This window comes from Trichomonascus vanleenenianus (assembly GCF_965637985.1).
Source record: "Trichomonascus vanleenenianus strain CLIB 3782 genome assembly, contig: TRVA0_078S, whole genome shotgun sequence".
NCBI lineage: Eukaryota > Fungi > Ascomycota > Dipodascomycetes > Dipodascales > Trichomonascaceae > Blastobotrys > Blastobotrys vanleenenianus.
In genome coordinates, this window is record NW_027481809.1 from 10 (window position 1) to 21,768 (window position 21,759).

The 21,759-nt window shown below is 48.9% G+C and overlaps 7 protein-coding genes across 7 annotated transcripts; 5 read left to right on the forward strand and 2 right to left on the reverse strand.

Moving 5' to 3' along the window:
• Positions 1-2,241: 2,241 nt before the first annotated feature.
• Positions 2,242-2,694, forward strand: TRVA0_078S00100 (CFEM domain-containing protein; the record flags this gene model as incomplete). Its single annotated transcript, XM_076687813.1, has 1 exon — positions 2,242-2,694. The coding sequence occupies one exon, from the start codon at positions 2,242-2,244 to the stop codon at positions 2,692-2,694; it is 453 nt and encodes a 150-aa protein (XP_076537945.1).
• A 1,202-nt stretch (positions 2,695-3,896) lies between these two features.
• Positions 3,897-6,077, forward strand: TRVA0_078S00122 (uncharacterized protein; the record flags this gene model as incomplete). The annotated part of the gene is made up of 1 exon (XM_076687814.1): positions 3,897-6,077. The coding sequence occupies one exon, from the start codon at positions 3,897-3,899 to the stop codon at positions 6,075-6,077; it is 2,181 nt and encodes a 726-aa protein (XP_076537946.1).
• A 578-nt stretch (positions 6,078-6,655) lies between these two features.
• On the forward strand, positions 6,656-8,410 carry RGP1 (Rgp1p; the record flags this gene model as incomplete). Its single annotated transcript, XM_076687815.1, has 1 exon — positions 6,656-8,410. The coding sequence occupies one exon, from the start codon at positions 6,656-6,658 to the stop codon at positions 8,408-8,410; it is 1,755 nt and encodes a 584-aa protein (XP_076537947.1).
• A 151-nt stretch (positions 8,411-8,561) lies between these two features.
• On the reverse strand, positions 8,562-12,731 carry AVL9 (Avl9p; the record flags this gene model as incomplete). The annotated part of the gene is made up of 2 exons (XM_076687816.1): positions 8,562-10,380; positions 10,435-12,731. The coding sequence occupies 2 exons, from the start codon at positions 12,729-12,731 to the stop codon at positions 8,562-8,564; spliced, it is 4,116 nt and encodes a 1,371-aa protein (XP_076537948.1).
• Positions 12,732-13,369: 638 nt separating this feature from the next.
• Positions 13,370-15,010, reverse strand: HOL1 (protein Hol1p; the record flags this gene model as incomplete). Its single annotated transcript, XM_076687817.1, has 2 exons — positions 13,370-14,886; positions 14,947-15,010. 2 exons carry the CDS (start codon positions 15,008-15,010, stop codon positions 13,370-13,372), a joined length of 1,581 nt encoding a protein of 526 aa, XP_076537949.1.
• A 2,131-nt stretch (positions 15,011-17,141) lies between these two features.
• On the forward strand, positions 17,142-18,254 carry BAT2 (branched-chain-amino-acid aminotransferase, cytosolic; the record flags this gene model as incomplete). Its single annotated transcript, XM_076687818.1, has 1 exon — positions 17,142-18,254. The coding sequence occupies one exon, from the start codon at positions 17,142-17,144 to the stop codon at positions 18,252-18,254; it is 1,113 nt and encodes a 370-aa protein (XP_076537950.1).
• A 1,065-nt stretch (positions 18,255-19,319) lies between these two features.
• Positions 19,320-21,691, forward strand: TRVA0_078S00232 (Zn(II)2Cys6 transcription factor; the record flags this gene model as incomplete). The annotated part of the gene is made up of 4 exons (XM_076687819.1): positions 19,320-19,426; positions 19,478-19,551; positions 19,608-19,685; positions 19,743-21,691. 4 exons carry the CDS (start codon positions 19,320-19,322, stop codon positions 21,689-21,691), a joined length of 2,208 nt encoding a protein of 735 aa, XP_076537951.1.
• Between the last annotated feature and the right edge of the window lie 68 nt (positions 21,692-21,759).

Below are 21,759 nucleotides of genomic sequence, written 5' to 3' on the forward strand. Positions count from 1 at the left end.
CCAGGCTACTTAATGTTCTGCCATTGATTTATTTTAATTTTTATATTGAGCCGGCTGTTGAAGCCCAATGTTTAGACACAGTCTTCCTTAGCGTTAGCTCAGACTATAATCAAGATATGGGATAGTGGTTTCTCCCCGTATTGTCAATTAAATTGAGGGAATCCGCATCATCTTCTGTGGACTGGATATAGGTATCCCAGGCTACTTAATGTTCTGCCATTGATTATATTTTAATGTTTATATTGAGTCCGCTGTTGAAGCCAAATGTTTAGACACAGTCTCCCTTAGCGCTAGCTTAGACTCTAATCAAGATTTATTATTATACCATTGATTGAATTTTAGTGTTTCTACTGAGCCGGTTGTTGAAGCCAAATGTTGAGATACAGTCTACCTTAGCATTTAGATCAGACCTTAGTCAAGAATTATTATTGTTATGATTGGCGCGTTAGGCCCTTAGCCGGATATGAAAGAAAAATATGATACGACACAGTGTAGCCTGCTGTGGGATGATGAGACGACAACGGCTAGATAATTCCTGAAAATAGGACAATGGTGAAAAAAATAGCGATTCGCAATGAGATTGTACAAATGCGGCAAGAGGAGTGCAATAGTTTAGTCAAAGGGCTTCACTTCAATGGAATCGTGTCCGCAAAATGAATGAATGAATGAATGTGAAATGTTTCTATCGTTGGCCGACGGGGGCCATTCCTTTACGCCAGGGCGGAAAACCCTTTCTTCTGGAGCAAGAACAAACAGAAGTCCAATGATGGCACTGCTCCGCAAAATAACTGGTAAAAACCTGTGCCAGCTACCCGAATATGAGAATGAGAGAATTACAGACGACAGGACCCCTTTTGCTCTTGGCTGCATCTACGTTATTGAATTGGCTTGGTACGTTTCAACGCATGGCATAACTACAACTGCACTAGCCACACTGACTCTTTATGTTCAATTCCAATTTTGAGATTATCGTCCCTCGAAGCTGATACATTGAACTAAAATAGGCAGGAAAAAATATAAGGAAGGGGACTCGCTTATCTATTACGATAATACTTTTCGAAATGAGGAAAGGAGAAACCAGACACGCTAACAAAGCGTTTATTTCACAGGCAAATGACTGTGATGTAATGCCGCAGTACTGGTAATGGTTTTCAAACTTCAGCCGACGCCAATCGTCGCCTCCTTCGAATAGGACAGCATTAGGCAGCATGTAAGAGCTGAAGGCTATTTTCCATATTACTTCTCTGTATCCCTGGATATAGGACGTCCAAGTTGGCAACATCTGTAGGGAGAATTGAGCAATTCTGAAACCCGTTGCAGATGCTTCTATAGTCGGCAGTATTTTCAATTGAGTTGCACCAATTTGTGAGTGTGACGATATCGGATTTTGTGCTATTCCCCTCCACTTAATCTAAACACAAGGACATGGTACTATATTCAGCATGCTACATGCGGCTAATAGTATGCATATATGGAACTGCAGATATTATAGTCCACGTAGTTGCTTGTCCTAATACTGGTGGTACAGGAAGCTCGCTACTTTAAGGTGTAATGCTTGCAATATTCAGCTTGATTTTCGGAGCCCTCAATTCCAACGTCATGTTACATGACGTTGGAATCGTATTTGTTAACGGTAAAAAGAGGGAATTCAATTTTCACGGTGAAACACCTTGGCCGTTCCTGTTGCTTGCTTATACGATGCGCGTCAAAGCTCTGGCGTACGGCGAGGGGGAACATCAATTATCGTATGAGTGTACCGATGTGCCTGGGGGAGCATATTATTTATTGAATAAATGCTGAATTTCAAGACATATGCCGCTTGGAGCCAATTGAATGTTATAATTAACTTTCCTATATGTCATGGTAAGCGTTGGTCCAAATTCAATATTTAAATTGATATTACCCCGGTAGGAGTTACCGAATAGTAGCGCCGGTGAAGATTTTACGCTGTGGCCTAAGGAACATAAACCCTTCTAAGTATCCCGCGCAGTATTGTAATGCCAAGCCATGGCACCCGAGGTTAGCCGACATGCGGAAATCCTGACTATGCATAACAGTAAAATTATCAATCAATCTAATCAATCTCAGAGCTGCTTTCCCGATTAGGAAGCGTATCTAGTGGTCCTTGAATATCTATATAAGGTCCCGATTTTTCTCAACTAGGATTCAATTCAGCATCCTCAATCTTCTCTAGTTGAATTTTTTTTTCTTGGTTCATTCAAGCATTCTCACTAGTTGGCAATGAAGGTATCTACTGTGGTCCTCACTACTTCTATCGCTGGCGTTCTGGCTGGCAATCCATACAGCACTTACCCGTCAGTGCGACACACAGCCAGCATCAACGGCTTTGCGGACCCGATTTACGACAAGCTTCCTGAGTGCGCAAAGCCGTGCGTCAAAGAGAGCACCAGCAATACTCCGTGCCCGTACTGGGATCCTGGCTGTCTCTGCTACATGCCACAGTGGGGGTCAATTGTTGCAGAATGCATTGCCGATAACTGCCACGGCAAAGACGTTTCTTCCGCCTCTTCTCTCGGTCACAGCCTCTGTTTAGCGGTTGGCGCAACCGATTGGATTCTCTCACCGTCTGCCTCCACTGCTCTTTCCACCGCTGCCAACGACGTACCCATCACCACTAACGCCGTCCAGGCCAAGCGCGCCCAACAGACCCCCGCCATTACTCAGTTCATCTAAGCTTCTCGATTTTAACGGCACTTTATTTGCACTTTACTTGCCAATTGATTTTATTGTAATAGCATATATTTGCCAATTATTATATGTAACAGCAATTTATTTGTCTGTGATTCAGCCTATTCTGTTTTATTACCGGGTAATTGTTTTATCCTGCTTTCAAATATTTCATTGATCGTCAGCAAAATGATGAGCTGCGTACGGCTGTTTCATACTCTCGCCCCGACGCATGTCTGCATAGAACAAGCTTTTTGGGCACACATCAGGGTCCCAGATGTGTGAAAATAGCATTGCTCGTCCAATCCTCCGCGAAATGGAGCTACAGCAACTCGAGGGCCAGCCCTCGAATACACTATAGCAGAAGTATTACATGGGGCGACCACCCCCGGAGATTGTGTAGCCACTGGGGCCCACCACAGTACAATCGTCCCACTAACAGTGCATACCTAGTATGTTATAAGCGCCGATGAGCCGCACATGAGGGTTCATCGCCAGTTACGTCATATTCCCCGATCTATGTAGTGGCCAGCGCACAGACTCACATACAGCGGGCCCCGGGAAGAGGCTGAGTCGAAGCAGAAGGCAACTTGGAGCACGACGTCCCCGGGAAGTGAGGAGAACTGTCAGTGCTACACATCTACCCTGGTGTAACACATTTTGTAGGGGGGGGGGGGGGGGAGTAGTTTGGAGACAAAAGGGGTAGAGATTTTCCCCGCCATGGCGATGCAGCCATCTTCTCGGAGGTCTCGGGGAGGAGAAATACTACCCCAGGGCACCGATCATTATAACTTCCATGAAATAGTAATTAAAAACCGTCTCGACTGAGTATTTTTGGAATTTCAAGTGGCTCAACACTGTAGCGGCACAATAGCGGGGAGGGAGTTTCAAGGTTAGTCTCTGTTTGAGGTATTGGCTGGCCCTTTTTTTGTGTTTCTTTTGTGTTTTTAAGGACGCATCTTGCATACGTTATCAACGCCTACCCAATCTCTGTGCTTCATTTCATACGTGGAGAGTCTCCGAGTTTTTGCTTGAGAAATTTGCTTTGACCCCCCCCCCCCCCCCTTTGTGAAGTTTTTGCAGAGAAGGACTTTTGATCTGATCCTCGGGAGATCTGTTGTGGTTGAATTTTTTGTTGCTCGGATTTTGGACCATCCCCTGAAATTATTTGTGCCCCCCCCATTGGCTGATTCGAGATCGAAAGAAATATGCTCAAAGCTTTGGGATTCAAGAGCAGCACTCCGTCGCCCCAGCTTAGCCGCCAAGGGTCGCAGGAGAGCATTATTGCCGTGCTTAATGACGCTATTGCGCTCGAGCACGGCCTCCGGGCCATGGACCTCGTCATGGACGACCGGCCCGCCCAGGCGGAAGAAGTGCTGAAGGAGAGCAGAGCCTCGACCTACTCGAAGCTGGCTACGGGCGTCGTCCACTTCCTGGAGGCGACTATCGGCTTCGAGGCCGATGCCATCAGGCAGGCCGTCGATTCGCTCTACGAGGCGGAGCAGTCCTCGATCAAGGACCGGGCCCGGGCCCAGAAGCACCAGGTCAAGACCTCGAGCTACCCGCCAGGCACTGAGTACGCCATCACACTGGCGGAGTCCCACCTCATGGGCGCCATTAGCCTGTTCCTGTCGGAGAGCGTCATCGACAGCGCCAAAGCGCTCTACAAGCTACGCAAGGCATACCAGGTGCTGGACGAGGTCAACAAGCTCACCAAGCAGCACCGCAGGCAGGCGCTAGGCCACGGAGGGTCCACTGCTTCGTCTCTGGCCCTGCAGATGAGCCAGACCTCACTGGGCTCCAAAAGCTCTAAGGCCGCCGACGCCCAGAGCACCCGCAGCAGCTCCGGCAGCAGTAGTACCTCGTCAACCAAGCTGGAGGGCGGTAAGGTCGCCGAGACGACTAAGGAGCTCTACAGAGCCCGGTTTCACCGCGTAGAGCGGTCGGCGAACCACTCGACAGAGGTGCTCATCGCCAAGTCCGAGTCCTTGTACGCCGAAGAGACCGTTATCTCCTCTTCTGCAGGCCACGCCTCGGTCGATGAGTTCATTGAGTCAGGCGTGGACGCCATGTTTGGTATTCTTCAGCTTGTCATCTCCATTATCCCGCCGACCCTCGGCAAGGTGCTCTCCATCGTCGGGTTCCGCGGCGACAAGGAGCAGGGCCTTACCATGATGTGGAACGCGACCAAGTACCGCAACATCCACAGCTCCATTGCGCTCCTGGCACTGCTACAATTCTATGACGGCCCGACGCAGTTCTCCGACATTGAGCTGCCCGAGGAGGACCCCACTGAGAAGCCGGACACCGTCGAGCCGCGGACGCAAAAGACGCTTAAAGAGACCAAGGAGCGCCTCAAAGACACGCTCATGGCCGCCCGAGAGCACTATCCACATGGTGCATTGTGGCAGCTGCAAGAGGGCCGAATGGTTGCCGCCTCTACTGGCGACTTGGAGAGGGCTGTTGAAATCATGGACGACACTTCGAGCGGCCCTATTCAGATGAAGCAGGTAGAAGGTCTCATGCTGTTTGACAAGACCATCATGATTGTCATTCTCCATGGGTTCGAGCGGGCAGCCGAGCATTTCATTGAGCTCATTGATCTCAACACGTGGTCGCACGCCCTCTACATGTACCTCGCCGGTGTGTGCTACGTTGAGCTCTACCGACAGAACAAGGGCGGCGACAAGGAAGAGCACTACAAGCAGAAGGCGCAGGAGTGCCTCGAAAAGGCCCCCTCTCTGTACAAGAAGAAGGGCTTTATGGCCAAGTCGATGCCGTTTGATCTGTTCGTGCTGCGGAAGATTGGCCAGTGGAAGGAGACGGCTTCCAAGGAGGACATTCACCTTGTTGACGCCATTGGCACGTCGCCAATCCACGAGGTCATCTACCTGTGGAACGGCTTCTGCCGAATGCCAAAGGACAAGCTCGCGAGCTCGCTGGAGATGCTGGGATACTCTGGCGCCTCTGGCACTCCGTTTAGCGCTACCAAAGAGGCGCCGCTCAAAGAGACCGACCACGAGCAAGTTTCGCGGTTCCTGCTGCAAAGCCTTGCCCTGCGATGCATGGGCCGGGTTGAGGAGGGCATCGAGCTGCTGGAGAAGCAGGTTTTGGCCCGAATTTGGACGCCCCACCCCGCCAAGGGCACGACCAAGCACGGCTTGCCAAAGGTCCAGTACAACAAGGGTGATCTCGAGCCCTGGGCCGGGCCCAGTGCCATTTACGAGCGTGCTATCTACGAGTGGCAGATGCATGGCGTTTCTCATGCCGGCCAGGTTCGAGACTATCTCGAGCTTGCGTCCGGCTGGGCTGATGACTACGAGTTGAGCACTCGAGTCGGCATGAAGATTAAGAGCGCTATGGATCGAATCGACATGTTTCTGAAATAATCACATCTTAATTGCATCGATAATGCTTGCCTTTTATAATAGACCAAATGCCGTCATCTATTACCCATAGAATGGATCACTGTCATCTACTGCGTAGCCTGAATTATTTTCGATTACTGGAGCATCTACCTAGGTTGAATTATTGGAGACTAGACTACTGGAGCTCAGACGAGCGTTGGACTCATATTGATCAATGCTTAGAAACAGTGCCAATATAGTCATTGCTCGCTTACTACCTGTAATGTCTAATGGTATTGTTGTAACTGGGCCAAGCCGCATTCTGGGTAATGCCTAATTACCATCCATTTTGCCACTTTCCACATTTAAAAACAAATAATCCGTCCCCACAATCTCGTGTATCCCATTCCACGGCTCTACTTATCATTATTTTCACACTGATGTACAACCTAAATCATAAGTTCATGTATACGCTTCACTCAGGGGTGCAGGGGGTGCAGTGATGGCACGGCTGACCTCCCGACTCCCAAACCATCCATCGACCATCACCACCAACTGTACAGTGGGTGAGGGGTACCCTGCAGCATTGAGCTATATCGAAGCAATTTCCTGAGGATACAATGTTACGCAGTAATGTGCGCATAGAAGTCTCCTTTGAGAACCCCGTGGTATTTGCAGGGGAACAATTGTCAGCCATCATCACCTTTCACAACACGTCCCCGGCCTCTACAGTTACCAGAGATCGCCAGGGTAGTCTCTCCACCCAGGAGCCTTCTTCTCCAGTAATCGGCGCGAATACTGGTGCGTCCTTAGGTCGCAGCGCGTCTTTCAGGCACGCACCGGCCAAATCAATGAGCATCAGTCGCGACGAATCAAGGACGTTCTTTGGGTCTCAAAGAAGAGTCAGCCTGTCGAGTCCCCTGGCCAGTCGCACTGAGAGTCTGCTCATGGGGTTTGCCCAGCTGCAAGGTTTTTTTCAATTGGACGACGGCATTGTCGATTCTTCGGCGTTTCAGCATATTCGTACCCAGGGCATCGTAGTGGGCCAGAAAGGCCTGGGATACGGTGGGTCAGCTTCTGGTGGATTCCTCCGGGGATTGACTCATGGCATCGGCAGTCTTTTGAACAAAGTAGACGAAGAAGGCGGACAGGGGAATGGGCGGAGCACGAGTGCGGAAGACTCGTTTCCTATCTTTTCGACACCCCAAAGTCTACTGTTTGTCGATCTTAAGCTCGCCCCTGGCGAGTCCAAGAGCTATGGATACCATATTCAGATCCCCAAAACGCTGCCTCCTAGTAGCAGAGGCAAGGCAATCAGAATTAGCTACAATCTTGCCATTGGCACCCAGCGGCTTGATACCCGCGGCCGCCCCGTTCCTCGCATCATTCTCGTGCCATTCCGCGTGTTTCCTTTTATAGACCCGTTTGGAGAGATGCCAGTACACGCACTGTCGGAGCCATTTGTGGAGAAGCAGGATAAGGCCCTCGTGTCGCAATTGTCGGACCGGAAGCCTAGCATGAAGAGCCTGTTTGCCATGGTTAAGACCAAGAAACCGGCACAGCAGCAGCAAGATGCCTTACAAAACAAGTCCAAACAGGAATTATTGCATGGTTATATTTCAGAACTAATTGCAACAGCAGAAAAAGACAAACACAGCGACACTAGTTCAAGGCTCGGCGACGAGCTCTTTAAGGGAACGCTAGGAGCAGGCTCCGCTGTTCCAACAAGCAGGCATCCGTCCAATCTCGTGCCAGAGAGCCAGGACGTGCGCGAGAATATTGAGTATTTTATCCGATACCAGTACTTGGAGGCAGAGAAGCCGTTCAAAAGCACTTTTGAAATCGGGCGCACCGGAATGCGCATAGCGTTGGTGTGCTTATCCAAGCCTATTTACCGCGTGGGTGAGGACATAGTTATCCTGCTTGATTTCTCAAATGCCGCTCTCAAGTGCCGCCATGTCACCGCGAGCCTCGAGACTTCAGAAACCATCGCCGAAGAGTACGCTCGCTGGCCGCCCCAGGATATTCGCAGCATGACCAGACGGGTATTCGTCCAGCTTTCGTCGTCAAGCTATTCGACATCTAAAACCCATTTTGATTTAACCATTCCTTCCTCAGCTACTCCCCAGTTCTCTACTTCAGCCATCTCACTGAGCTGGTATATCCAGCTAACATTTGTCACTAGCACGACATCAAGCCATTCAGACCTAATAGAAGCTCTGATGAGTGATACCCACGGCATGATGGTTCGTGCTAAGTCCGAGCTCGACTGTGTTTCTGTGACCTGCCAGATACCAATCACAGTATTTCCAACAAACCAGGACATAGGGACGCTTTTAGATTACTCGTCGATTGTCCGAAAGTGGACGATTTAGAATGTATAGAATATTTAATTACATTGTATCTCCGGATCTACCAATTCTATCAGTAGTATTCCACCACCGTATGGTTATTACCAGCGTCAAGGAAATACAGATAAAAACGGCAATGCCAGCATAGTCTATTTTCTTTATGTGTGTTGACAGCCTATTTATCATCATTCAAATCAACGCTCTTGACGCTTTGGCTGCTCGGCGAAGGAGCCACAACACCCATATCCGCAGTACTGCCTTTAGATCCCATCTGCCTCCTCTTAGTGGCAGCCCATCTGGTCCAGCCAGCAAAATATCCTTCCTTCTTTTCCGTAGCAGACGTGTTCGACGTCTCTGTAGACACAGTTGTGCTCGTAGTAGTGGCAATACTCTCCGCTATCGACATCTGATCAGTAGACTGAGCGCCTGCCTTATGACCACGCTGAACTTGAGATACTTGCGAAGCATTCTTCGGTTCTGGCGAGACTGAGCCACTGCTAGAATTGGCCCCATTGCCATACCACAGAGAACCAAATACCCGTGACACGCTCTTAGTAATGGTTTCCTTTGGCACAGTAGACGCTCTGGCCGCAGTAGGATCAGTGATTTGTCGCTGGATGTCAAACACAGTTGGATCACTGGCCATGTGACGTGGCTCAACAACATCAAATATCTCCGGGTCAGTGAACCTGTTGAAGATTCTATAGTTGTTGGAGTGCATCCACTCGTGGACCCAGTCCATGTTATATAACTTGATCGGATTGCCCTGAATATTGGGCCGGCCAACCAGCATGCCGGGCGACACGTTGCTTTGGATATTACCTAGCCGTCTCGTAATGAATTGATCATACTTCACACTTGACAGCAAGTTCATAATGTAATCTTCAAACTGAATGCGAATATAATCTTCGCTGCCAATGAAACCTAAGTTCTTTGGCTTCCACGGGTCCTCGGGATCCCATGTACTAGTAACCGAATGAACAATAGCATCCATCCATTTCTTGTCGTCAGATGACAGAGTGAGAGCAGACTTGAGATCATGGTTGTTAATGATTACCGAGTCCGTGTCCATATTCACAACAATATCGTCATTGTTCTGGCCAGGTGCAATCAAAAGCGAGTTCGTGCTACCAACCATGTAGAACCGTGACTCTGGGGCCTTGAGCTCGTGAATCTGCTGAAGAGGGACATAGGGGCTGAACATGCCGCCTTCAGCAAAAATTTGCAGCGGCAAGCCCATGAATGCAAGGAGCGAGTTTCGGTCGCTCGTCTTGAGTGAGGTCGGCGTCTTCATGTTGTTCTCATACTTAGTGAGCATCGGGGATCCACAATCCTCAAGGAAATTGATCAAATTGGGTACCAAAGAAACAAGAGAAAACTGTGATGCACAAAGTAGTTCTGTATTCGACGCAAAGAACAGAATCTTGCGTTCCAAAAGAAGCGCCTTGAAAATGACAAGAACGTTTTCTCGCAGCCTGTAAACGAGCTCTCGCAGAGGCATCGCGACGTTGAGCTCCGATTCGTCAATCTTATGCGAAAATGTTTGTACCAGGTTTTCATACAAATTGTCAATGATCTTTCGGTCTTCAAAATCGCCCTGCTGGAAGAAAGCTCTCGTAACAACGGCCAGCTTGTCCTTGATAGGACCAAATATAGGCTTTCGCGCCACAACAACCACTGATTTCTGTACAGTTGATCTTGTAATGTCGGACGTGACATGCTTCACTTCGCTTACTCGAACCTGTCGATTACACGATATGCCAAAGAGCGTAGTCACGTTACTAAAGTCTGGATCTTCAACCACATTGCCTTCTTTATCTCGCACCGGAGTAAGAGGAGGAGCAATCTTAGTTGTCTCATCGTACAACAGAGTAAAATAGCAGAAGTTTTCTTCGTGGGAATGCGACCCATCAGGCAAGCTTTGGAATGGCAAGAACTGCCAAACATTAGACTTATCGCCGTCAGGACCGACCCAGTATTCCACCTCAGGGCCCCTAAAGCGTTCAAGTTAGTAAACAAAGTAATGACAAATGCCAAATGGCACATACCTATGATGATGGAATCCAACCACGCAAACACCAAATATAAGACTGTCAGAGTCATCATTCAAGGTCTCATCCTCGAGTTCAATCGGAGTTAAGCTGAAAGAAGGAGCCGGCTGCTTCCCGTCCGAGAGATGGCTCTTGATCGAATCCTCGGTTTCATCCCTTCTTAGCCGTGACATTTCCCACTCATTCCTGGATGCTTCTTCTTCAATGTCTTCCTTCAACTGAGCCATGAACCCAGCAGAGGAATCTTCTTCCTCAATCTTGTCTTTTTCCGCATAGTCATAGTCTTTGGCCGGAGGGGGAGGCGGGCTCTCACCCACCGGTGTAGTAGCTGGTTCCTCTTCCTCGTGAACAGTCTCAAACTCTCGTCGCTGATTCTCCAAGTCGACATGTTCTCCCCTAAAGGGTTTGATTGTGTCGGTAGGAGACACGGCGACAGGCACTTCGCTGACCGGGCTGCTGATAGAAAGCTCGGCAATCGAGGCCTCGGTAGGGACTTCTGGCGATCCAGCGCTGTTAGTAGGAGAGAACATGCTATCTTCATCTCGGTCCCTACTGAAAAATCCACTCAATCGCTTAGTGGGGTCCGCCGTTATCTCCCTTATTCTAGTCTTGATGGACCGCTGCTGTGTTTCCTCAGCGTTATTACGCGACAAGGTCAGCTCTCTAAGCTGCCCAGTTTTCGCCCGCTCAACGGGGGATTGTTGCTGTTGCTGTTGATCCTCCAAGTTAACGCGGGTTGTGGCTGACGTTGACAAAGAAAGCTCGCGCAAATGCCCGCCGTTAATTCTACGGCGACCTGCTGTTGGCGGGGGCTGGCTGCTCTCGCTGAAGTTGAACTGAATCGAGTTCCTCGATCGGTTTGAGCCCTGACTCTCAGTATCGCCCTCAGAAGTAGTGCTATCAGACTCCGACGTGGACGCAATATTGTCGAACCGCGGGCCGGACTGCTGGGTCGGCGACGTCACACCGTTCATCAACGACATCCCTATCATCTTCGCTCGGCTTCGCGAGAAGCTCCGCTGGAGTGGCTTCGACTTGTCCTCTTGCTGCTGCATGCTCGACTCAAAGTTCGACACGAGACGCGATACTACCTTATTGTCCTTCCTGATCCCCTGAGACGGAGAGGTAATCACCGAAGTAGGGCTTGCAGAAGCAGAAGAGATATCCGCGTCACCACCAGGGCTTTTGACTGTTTCGTACTGCTCATCGACCGATGAAGTGGTGATATCTACTCCGCCTTTGTCGGAATGTGGTTCATTTTGTCCACCATCGGAAGCGACAATGGTGTCAATTCCCAAACCTTTCCCGAAAGACAATGGCACCGCCTCTTGGATGACGGGAGTCTCAATATTCTCGCCGTAGCCCCCAAAGCTAAAGTCGGTTTTCAATGTTAGCGTTTCTCGACCCGGCGGAGGGAACTGGTAGTCCGGGGTTGCCTTGTATGGCCCATCATCTTCCCCAGACTCATGGGTATTTTCGCTCATGTCTTTCATCTCTTCCTCCTCGTATCTAAACTTATTTTGCTCCAACACGTCATCCATGGTATCCCGGGGAGGCGAGTGCTTCTTGTCCACTTGAAGTGGCCGTACAGGGGAGGTGATTGCGGCTGTTGTGGCTGGCGGCAGCTCAGAATAAGCTTCTTCGCTCTCGAAACCTTGATCGTCGCTTGAAGTGGTTGATTCTTCCGGTTGGTCTTTCTCAACCTCCTTTAGATCTTTTTCAATTACAGCCTCCTCCGTTGGGTCAACCTTTTCATGAGGACGCACCTGATCATGGGCAATTACCTCGTCCTGGGTGATTGCCTGATCATTGGGGACCTTGTAAGTTTGTGGCGACTCAATATCCTCACTCTCAGCTTCGTTCTCGTCTGCTGATTCATGGGTTTGCCCTATATGATCTATGGTGGGCTCGTGGCTCTCCTCCTTCTTGAGAGAATCCACTACAGCATCAATAACCGGTTCACTCTTCTTATCATCGCCTTGTGAGGTCTCAATTTCCCGATGCTCTTCTTCCATACCCACTGGTTTGTCAATCTCTAGCTCTTGGATTTCTTCCGAAGCCCCTTCGACGACCAGCGAGCCTGGCCGCGGAGAAGCAGGGGTCACCTTGACGATATCGGAATAGAATTCAGACTCGTCAATCTCTTCAGGATCGAGGTATTGAATTTCCTCCTTGACGGGAGACTTGAGATCATATTCAAGAACTTCATCGTCGCTATCCTGCTTGGTATCCCATGACGCCATGTTCGCCGTCGTTACAGACTCCTTTGCGGCCTCCGTGTCAGCGAAAGTCATGACATATATTGCGTCTTGTCCCTCAATGTGTATAAGGAATAAAAAACCTAAGTTATCTCGACCACCGCGCTGTTATTATTGCAAGGGGGATGATTTTGGATGCATTGAACTGCTACACCTGGCAATCTGACGCTGCGTTACAGGGGGTACAAAATGTTTCTCATTCGAAAAATTGGTTACGCGCAGTAAAGCGTGACGCGTCGGTAGTTGTGTAAAACCTGATTTTCTAACAGGAATATTGCCCAAAATTTACAGATTACCTTAGTGACCTACATAATTCGTTTGACAACGATTGAATGCTTTCGAGGTCCATTGGCTTTATCTTTCACCGCTTCCGGGGGGCTCATCTTAGGGGAATATACAGGGGGTGTACGCCAAAACCATAGTGCCTGCGCAGGCGAAAGGTGTGTCTCATCCAACTCGAGCCGAGATTGAGTGTGGTGAGATCCAAGGATCTTATCGCACGGTAGTCTCGTCTTGAGTTCATTTCGTTAAATATCTAAATACATTTGTCATACAAGGCAGTAATATAATGCCGCATTACTCTGGTTGCATTGAAAAGTTTGACCCCTTTTACTGAAGGATCAAGTCGTGGATATGTATAACATTAAAAAAACATAGCAAAATTTAAAGATTAACTAATGCGCAGTAGTGGAAGTACGCGTCTGGAGATACTCGTGGTAATGCTTGGCACTTCGGGCACGCAGCTTCTTACCAAACAGAATCATGAAGATGGGCACGAGCCAGAACGCGAATCCGAGGAATCCAATGCAGAGGAAGGTTCGCTTGAGACCCTGTGCTTCGATCCACGGTGTAATGGCGTACCCGAATGCGAAACCGAAGAGGTTTCGAATTAAGATAACCAGAGTGATTGCAGAGCCGCCCATCTCTTTGTACGTATCAAGCACGTAGATATACCCGAGGATGTTACCACCATTGATAGAATAGGCGATAAAAGTCGCGCCAAAGCAGACTGCGATCCACGGCAGGCCGTAGTATGCCCCAAGACCGTACAGCCAGATGCCAAGAGGCGTGATGAATGTACATAATAGATTGGCGTAAATTCTGTACTCTGGCTCTCGCAGTCCTTCATTGCGACTGGCCAACTTCAGACAGATAAGATCGGACAACCATCCACCAGCAATAGAGTTGACAACTACGCCTATAGTGGGACCAATGTAAAACAGGCCCAATTCATAGTCGGAGAAATTATAAGGCTCGGCGGCAAGAATAGAAGCCATTGTGCCTAGGAAAATCATAAACCAAACGAGACCAGCGCTCGGCATAATGGCCGCTATAGAAACCATTGGGTACCGGTAGAGGAGGATGAACGGCTCTACGAGGTTGGGGAGGAAGCGGGACTTATCAGCATGGGCGGAATCGAACAATTGCAGGCGCTGTGCAAACGTCTTGACTGGAATGCTCTCATCAATTTGTCGGTGCTGTCGGTCAACTCTTTTCTCCTGATCATTGACGTCAATTTCAGCCGTGTCTCGATGGTACATAGTCTCTTCAAAGAACAGGAACAGGAGGATGACCCCTACGCCGGAGAAAATGGCGCAGAAGTAGGGGATCCATTGCCAGCCCATTGAGCCATTGATGAAGCCACCAGCCAGTGGGAACAGGAACGACGCGCCCAGAAGAGCCAGTCCGTAGAATGCAAAGTAATAGCCTCGCTCGTGAGCAAAGTACAAATCTGTGCAGACAATCTCTCCCAGCGACTCAACTGGAGAGAGAAGAAAACCAGTAAGGATTCTGTTGGCGTAGAAGTTTCCAGGACGAGATCCATTCGCGCTATGAACCAACCAGATCTGGCAAACAACTCCTCCAAGCAGCAGACTAAGCAAAAATATCGATCTTCGACCGAACGAAAGTGCAAGAGGTTGGAGGACCACACAACCGATTCCGTAGAACAGGAAGAGATATCCACTTCCGGCGTTGAGATCAGCTAATGAAATACCCATATCTTTCTCCATAGAGAGCAGAGCCGGGGACAAGCCGGCAGACTGACCGGCGGCCATGAACACATAGAAGCAGGTAAGGCCAAACACAATGTTCTTCTTGTATCGTGGCCAGTTCAGCGGGTCGTTTGGATCTTTAGAAGGCTGTGGGACCAACACAACATGATCACTTTCTCTCTGGGATGGCTCATTGACTATAAAAATGCGTATTAGAACACTTATTCGTCACTCATAGTTGTGTTGAAATCACTTACGATCTAAAATTCGGACCGTTCCAGGGATGGGATATCCATCTGGGGTTACAATGTCGTTCTTCATTTCCGATTACAGTGTACTATAGAGAATGCGCAGGGGCGTCCATTTTTATATGTTCCCCAAATATCAATTAAGCCCATGCAAAGCTGGACGGGCATCAAAAGATGCTAAAGCGGCGTTGTAGCTGTCCGACACTTTTTAACCTGCATAGAGCTTTATATCACCATGCATGCGGTAGCGGAAGAGTTATCGGAATGGTCCTCCGTTCTGATTCTGAAGCTTCTCGGCCATTGCGTAGTGCTAAGGATGGAGATAGAGCTCCTCCTAGGTGTGTATGCCACGCAAACCACCTCTAATAGTTTCATCTATTTCCTTTTGTCCGTTGATCTCATTATTGCCCTAATCTAATCTATATTCTTATGTTCTCCGGGCATCTACGATGGTAATTAATTTCATCATGATACCTGATACCTTATCTGCTGTTTCTGATATGAGCGTCGGTATTTCAAGGTAGATAGGGTACAGTATTCCGACGAGATCCACTGGGAAGCAAAAACCGTAATGCGAAAAGCGGAGATGCGGGGGATGAAATTAGCCGCCACGCATACTCTCCGCAGTCTATATATGATTGCCAGATGATGATTTGCCTTACTTGGGACTAGAGATCCAATTGTTTCTCCTCTTGCCCGGAGTCCTAGGGTATGTGCGTCTAGAAATCCGACCGTTTCTCCTCTTCATGAAGTATCGGAGTCCCAACGGATGTTGCCAGTGAGCCAGAGTACGAGGGAAGATCGGTGTCTCCTACCCCGGATGAACTTTATGCCGGCCACAAACATTGTATCCGAGTAGATCAGTTTTTCTGAGCGAAGCCATGGGAGCTCCTATAACTAGAATACTTCTTTGTGATAGATACCTACATTCGTAAATCTTCTTCTGATCGTCGTAGAGGAAATGGGGTTTGAATACCAATAGGATAATCATAATATATGCATGCCTCAATGGCTGTACCAATACCCCCATGCTATTGCTCCATTGAACTCAGCAGCCCCTCAAGCATGCATGGTGTGGATTCATTTGGAGGGATCGAGCTCTCCTTGCGAGTATTATCGCTGTAGTACCGGTGCTGTAATACATATGGACTTACAACAGTGCATGGCTCTTCGGGTAAGGACATCCGATACATCTCGAGTGCCTTTGCACTTTGAAGCTATCAGCCTTAGCTTGGTAGATAAAAGATACAATTTGCAAATGATAAGTGGGATATGGTCGCCCTTAGAAATGAGCACCAAGTTTGCGTATATATTTTTTGTAATTTCTCTTATCTACTGGTACTAGAGATACGGCTACATGAAAGCGACCTTGTAGATATTAACGACTAAAGGACCTCGGCTAGTTTTAGGCTCCAAAGCGGTTAATAAGAAGAGATTGTTTAACAAAATTTTGACATGTCTTCATATAACTTACAGCGGTACAATCACACTGCAATAGAATCAGCACATGCAACCAGTTGCGCGGCACGCCCTGTCAAGCGATTATAGCGGAATAAAGTCAATTCAATTATGAGCAGAATACTACATACTAACCAGTAGGTGTGTATGCGGGGTACTACAGTACCAGATACACTGCACTGTGCAGCCCTTCCTCACTAATAAGACTATCCACAGCACTTCCTTCTCAAATATAGAGATCCTATAAATGGAGTGCAAAAACAAGATATCAATCTGTTAGAAATAGCCGTTGTCTAAAATTGTCACTCTTTTAACGAAAAAATTTTTGAAACACCCTACAAATCCCTCTCCGGTACCAAAGTCCTTCAAAAAGGCATTTTCGTCAGAGCAGGTTCTGCTTCGCGGAACATGTAAGTGTAGGCTATGGCTCCGAAATACAGGACATGCTGTCGGTGAAGTGCAATACGGCTGTAACATATCATGCGTATTCAGCTCTTCTCTCACGCCGTGCAACTGTAATATCATCCCGATGCTTCTCCGGGATGCCAAGGGGGATCTATTCAGCCGTACATCCCGGATATGGTCGGCAATAGGCTGATCTCATCGGGATGGGCATTTTTTATCCGAGAAGGGGTATGGCAGAATCTGACTCAATCAGTTTTCAAAAAAAAAATTGAAAAATTTTGAAGGGTATATATATATCTTAATTGTCTCTTCCTTCCTGCCCCATCATCGATCATTCAAACATGACTATCGGCTACCAGGAACTCAACGCTGACACTCTTAAGATCAAGACCACCTCCAACCCTACCGACCCGAACACGCTCGCGCAGGGTGCCCACACCGATCACACCATTGAGGTGAGCTGGAGTGAGTCTGCCGGCTGGTCACAACCTGAGCTCAAGCCATGGGCGCCACTCTCCATTGACCCGAGCGCTTCTGTTTTGCACTACTCCGTCACTTGCTTTGAGGGCATGAAGGCCTACAAGAGCGAGGACGGCAAGTCTGTGCAGATGTTCCGACCTCGAGACAACATTGCGCGACTGAACGACTCGGCGGCACGAATCTGCCTGCCACAGCTGGACGCGGACCAGGTCATTAAGCTCCTCGAAGTATTCCTCAAGGTCGAGGAGCGATTCATCGAGCCAGGCCACTACATCTACCTGCGACCATTGCTCATGGGCACTGAGCCTAACCTTGGTTTCCGAACCTCGCGAGAGGCCAAGTTCATCATTATGGCGACTCTGTTCCCGGTGCTCAACTCCAAGCCTCTCAAGCTGTTCTGCTCTCCACCTACCGCCATTCGAGCGTGGCCGGGCGGGTTTGGCTACGCCAAGCTGGGTGCCAACTACGCACCGACCTTGCCGGCCAACACGGAGTGCGTCAAGGCCGGCTTCAGCGCCGTGCTGTGGCTGCTTGGTGAGAATGGCATTGTTACCGAGGCCGGTACCTCGAACTTCTTTGCAGTAGTCAAGAACGCCGAAACTGGTCGAGACGAGATTCTCACCTGCCCATTGTCCACCGGCGTTATCCTGCCTGGTGTGACTCGACGATCTGTTCTGGAGGTTTTGCGTAACGAGTTTGAGGGCCAGGAGGTCGATGTCGTCGAACGAGAGTTCAGCATTGGCGAGCTCGAGAAGGCCGAGGCCGAGGGACGGCTCGTGGAGGCGTTCTCTGTGGGCACTGCCTACTTTGTTGCCCCAGTCGAGACTATCAAGATCCCTACCGGCAAGGACCTCTCCGTTCCATTGGGCAAGGAGACCATTTTCGGCAAGTACTCAACTGTCGCTAAGTCGAAGCTTGGTGATATCATGTGGGGACGGGTCGACCACCCATGGGGCCACCGAATCCCATTGTAAATATTATTAACGTGATGAGTGATGAGTTTTTAGAAAAGCATTCAATACTATTTATAAGTTTCTTCTTAAGTTGCCTGTACTTTGGGTCCAATGACAAGTGGATGCCATGTGGATGCGTAGAGTGCATATATAGTAGAGTCTTTGAACCCTGCAGCCCTCAGGCAATGGCTATGCCTCGTACCCTGTAGAAACGTACTACTGTATCAGCATGCGGTGATACAGCGCGAGCAGTTACCACGTATCCAACGATCTCGCTAATGCAGAGTCTTGGCGATCCTGACTCGGAGTCAAACGCCCTTAGAGTATGGTGGCTGCAAATTTTCGTCGGCTTAATGGAGTAGAACTGGAGCGGCTCAAGCCTCTCACTATTCCCGTGCATCTCCGAGCTTTGGTCTAGTTATTCAATTACAGAACCTTCAGATAAAACTAAGAATAACTATCCCATAGTATTCTATAAATTTAGCAGCGCAATGCTGCCATTTCTATAAGCGATATCTACGTCGAATGCAAAATTTTTTTCCAGGGGTTGTGCTATGCATTAAACTACTGGTACTACAGTATGTGTCTCGCCGCTGCCATATGCTACGGAAAATTCTACCCTGCATCTTCAACACCAATAGCCTTGCATACATTCATTTCAAATAAATCCCCATTATATATAATGAAACTAGAAACAGTATTACTAGAAATAATAAGCAAAAGACCCCGGTATTAAAGTGGTGTATTAAAGTTAAGCGCGCCGTGTGTGGACCGACAAACTTCGCCAGTCGCCGATGATTCAGTGCCCCGCCAAACCGAGCGCTGCACGGCTATGTGGGGTAGGAAGAGTCAGCCCTACCGCGGTCAAGCATCTTCCAAACGGAAGCCTGGCAAGAGAGCACCCGCAGAGACACATATTTCTACTTCTGCCTTTCCTGTATCGCTCTCTAGCAGCAATCATAGAAGTTATTTACCATCCTTTTTTCCCCCCAACCACCATCGTATTTGATAGCCGCGGTTTGCGTTTCCTCAACCACCATCGTATTTGATAGCCGCGGTTAGAGCTGCCCTCTTCGACATTCGGAAATGGGCGATATGACCGAAGCAAGCCCGGAGCCCAAGCGGCGGAGGATTTCCCAGGACCTAGCCGAGGAGCTGGGGGACATAGATGACTCTGATCGTCCGGTCGGATCGTAAGTTAGGCGTTTATTGACAAATTAGTGAGGTACTGACTTTTTTTCCAGATGTGAGATGTGCAAGACTAGAAAAGTGCGCTGCTCTAGGACTCGTCCGTCCTGCGATTGGTGCACGAAAAATGGTATGGCCCCTCGTTTTTAAGCCCTGCCCACCGTGGTTTCTGCTAACAAATATTAGGGACTGAATGCGTATACCGCATTAAACGCAAACCAGGTCTGAAGCCAGGGTTTGGCAAGGAGCTCAACAATCGCGTTGGTAAGTTTAACGGTCTCGGAAGATAAGCGGAGGGGACCGAAGTTAACAAATTGATAGGATCCCTGGAAAGGAAGCTGGAAGAGCATTCGAGCTTGATCGCTCATCTTTATAAAGAACTGGAAGGATGCCGCACAGGACAGTCCGCTCCTCACAGTATTGGTTCTTCACCTTTCGTTAGAGATTCAGCGCATATCAGAGCCCCTGGTAATACCGTTTCTCCAGCAGTCAGTACCGCACCCTCGAACTACACTGTCAGCTACGACCCGCCTAGCCCTGTCGGCTCGGCATCCGGCCATACCGACTATAACAAGCAGCTACTGCCAGACGTCCACATGACGCGAGAGCTCATTGAGCACTTCTTCGTCAAACTCTACCCGCAGTTCCCAATATTCCACCCCATAGATACCAAGGCCCAGTTGCTGAGTGATGTGGAGGCGTCTAAGCAGACCGGCGAATGGTCCCTGTTGCTCTACGCAATTGTCATGGTGTCGCTGCGGTTCATATCAAACGACCGTGTCTCCATTGTCACCAAGTCTCGCTGGTACGAGAAGTGCAAGGAAAAGCTCATTTTGAGCTCGCTTAATATCACGACCATAGCAAGTCTCCAAGCGCTGACGCTGCTGGCGTTCGAGATGGTTGGCATCTCGAATGGGCCCCAGACGTGGAACATCATGTCTCTCATTACGTCGTCTACCCTGTACCTTGGCATCGGCAAGGACTCCATCATGGCTCAAACCCGTGGTGCAAACAACTCCATCGGCACCAAAAGCGATGTGCTGCTACCGTTTGTCACTGACGCTAAAGAGCTCGAGATTAGGCGCCGGCTGTTTTGGGGTGTCTATGCTCTGGACCGCTTCTCAGCAGTGGCCACCTCGTTCTCATTCCGCATCGACGAGTCTGAAATCGACACAAAGCTTCCCGTGAGGGAGTCGGTGCTACTAGCAGGCAATGGCGAGATAGAGCGACACCCCACTAAAACGTACCCCAACATTAGGCCCACCGATACGCCCCCAGAGACATTCGACCCTTCAGACATTGATCCGTTTGGCTATCTCGTAGAGGTCCTGCATATTCTTTCGAACATCCACAATTTCCTGAGGAAACCTGTAAATATATCCTCTTTCTCAGACGTTGTGGACTGGCAGATGCAATACCGCCAGCATGACCAAAATATCGAAGACTGGCACAATCAGCTCCCTGCAGAGTACTCCGACCCAAAGTCGCTTTTCACCACCGGCGCAATGCGCCCCAACTCCATGCTAATCCTTCTTCATGCGACTTATCTCACAACCATCATCCGGCTCCATTCATCCGCTGGGTACTCCATGCTCAAATCGGAGTTCTTCACTACATCACCAATTGCAATCCAGAGATGCTTGAAGGCGACTGAGTCTATTAGCATGCTTGCCAAGCAAGTTGATTCGCTGAATATTGGTGAGTTCATGGGGCCCCACTACGCATGGTGCATCTGGGTGTCATCAAGACTACTGCTGGTAGACTGTGTAACAAAAAGAAAGCCATTCCCGGCTGAACTCGACATCTTGCTCAAGCATCTCAAAGGCCTGGCAAAGCGATGGAAGGTTGCGTCTCGTTATCACGAAATCCTGTCGACGGTCATTGACGAAGAACTTGTCCTGCGGACGAACCGGCCAGGTGGGCCAGAAACCGACAGCAAGCCGTCGCGAAGCTCGCAAATCATTTCCGATATGAGAAGAAATGCATATGCCCTCGACTACTTGCTCACGTCCAACACAGAAAAGCCTGAAAATAGGATATCAGAGAGCCGGAACTCCTCACCACTGGCACCTAATATTTCGTTAAATGACAACGTTGCAGACTGCGTCTCCGTTAGCGACATGTTCAATTTCTTCAATTGGCCCAAACCAGTAGGGACTGGTGAAGACGAACTTGGTATTCACTCCCTGGATCAGTATAAACATATGTTGGCCAAGGACGCCAATTTCAGTCCCGACTTCAATCCTGTTCAAGATTGGTTAGACCAATAACCTGTATATTTAATTCTTTTTTTTTATTTGACGCTTCTTGATCTATACTCTGGTGCTTAGATTACTCT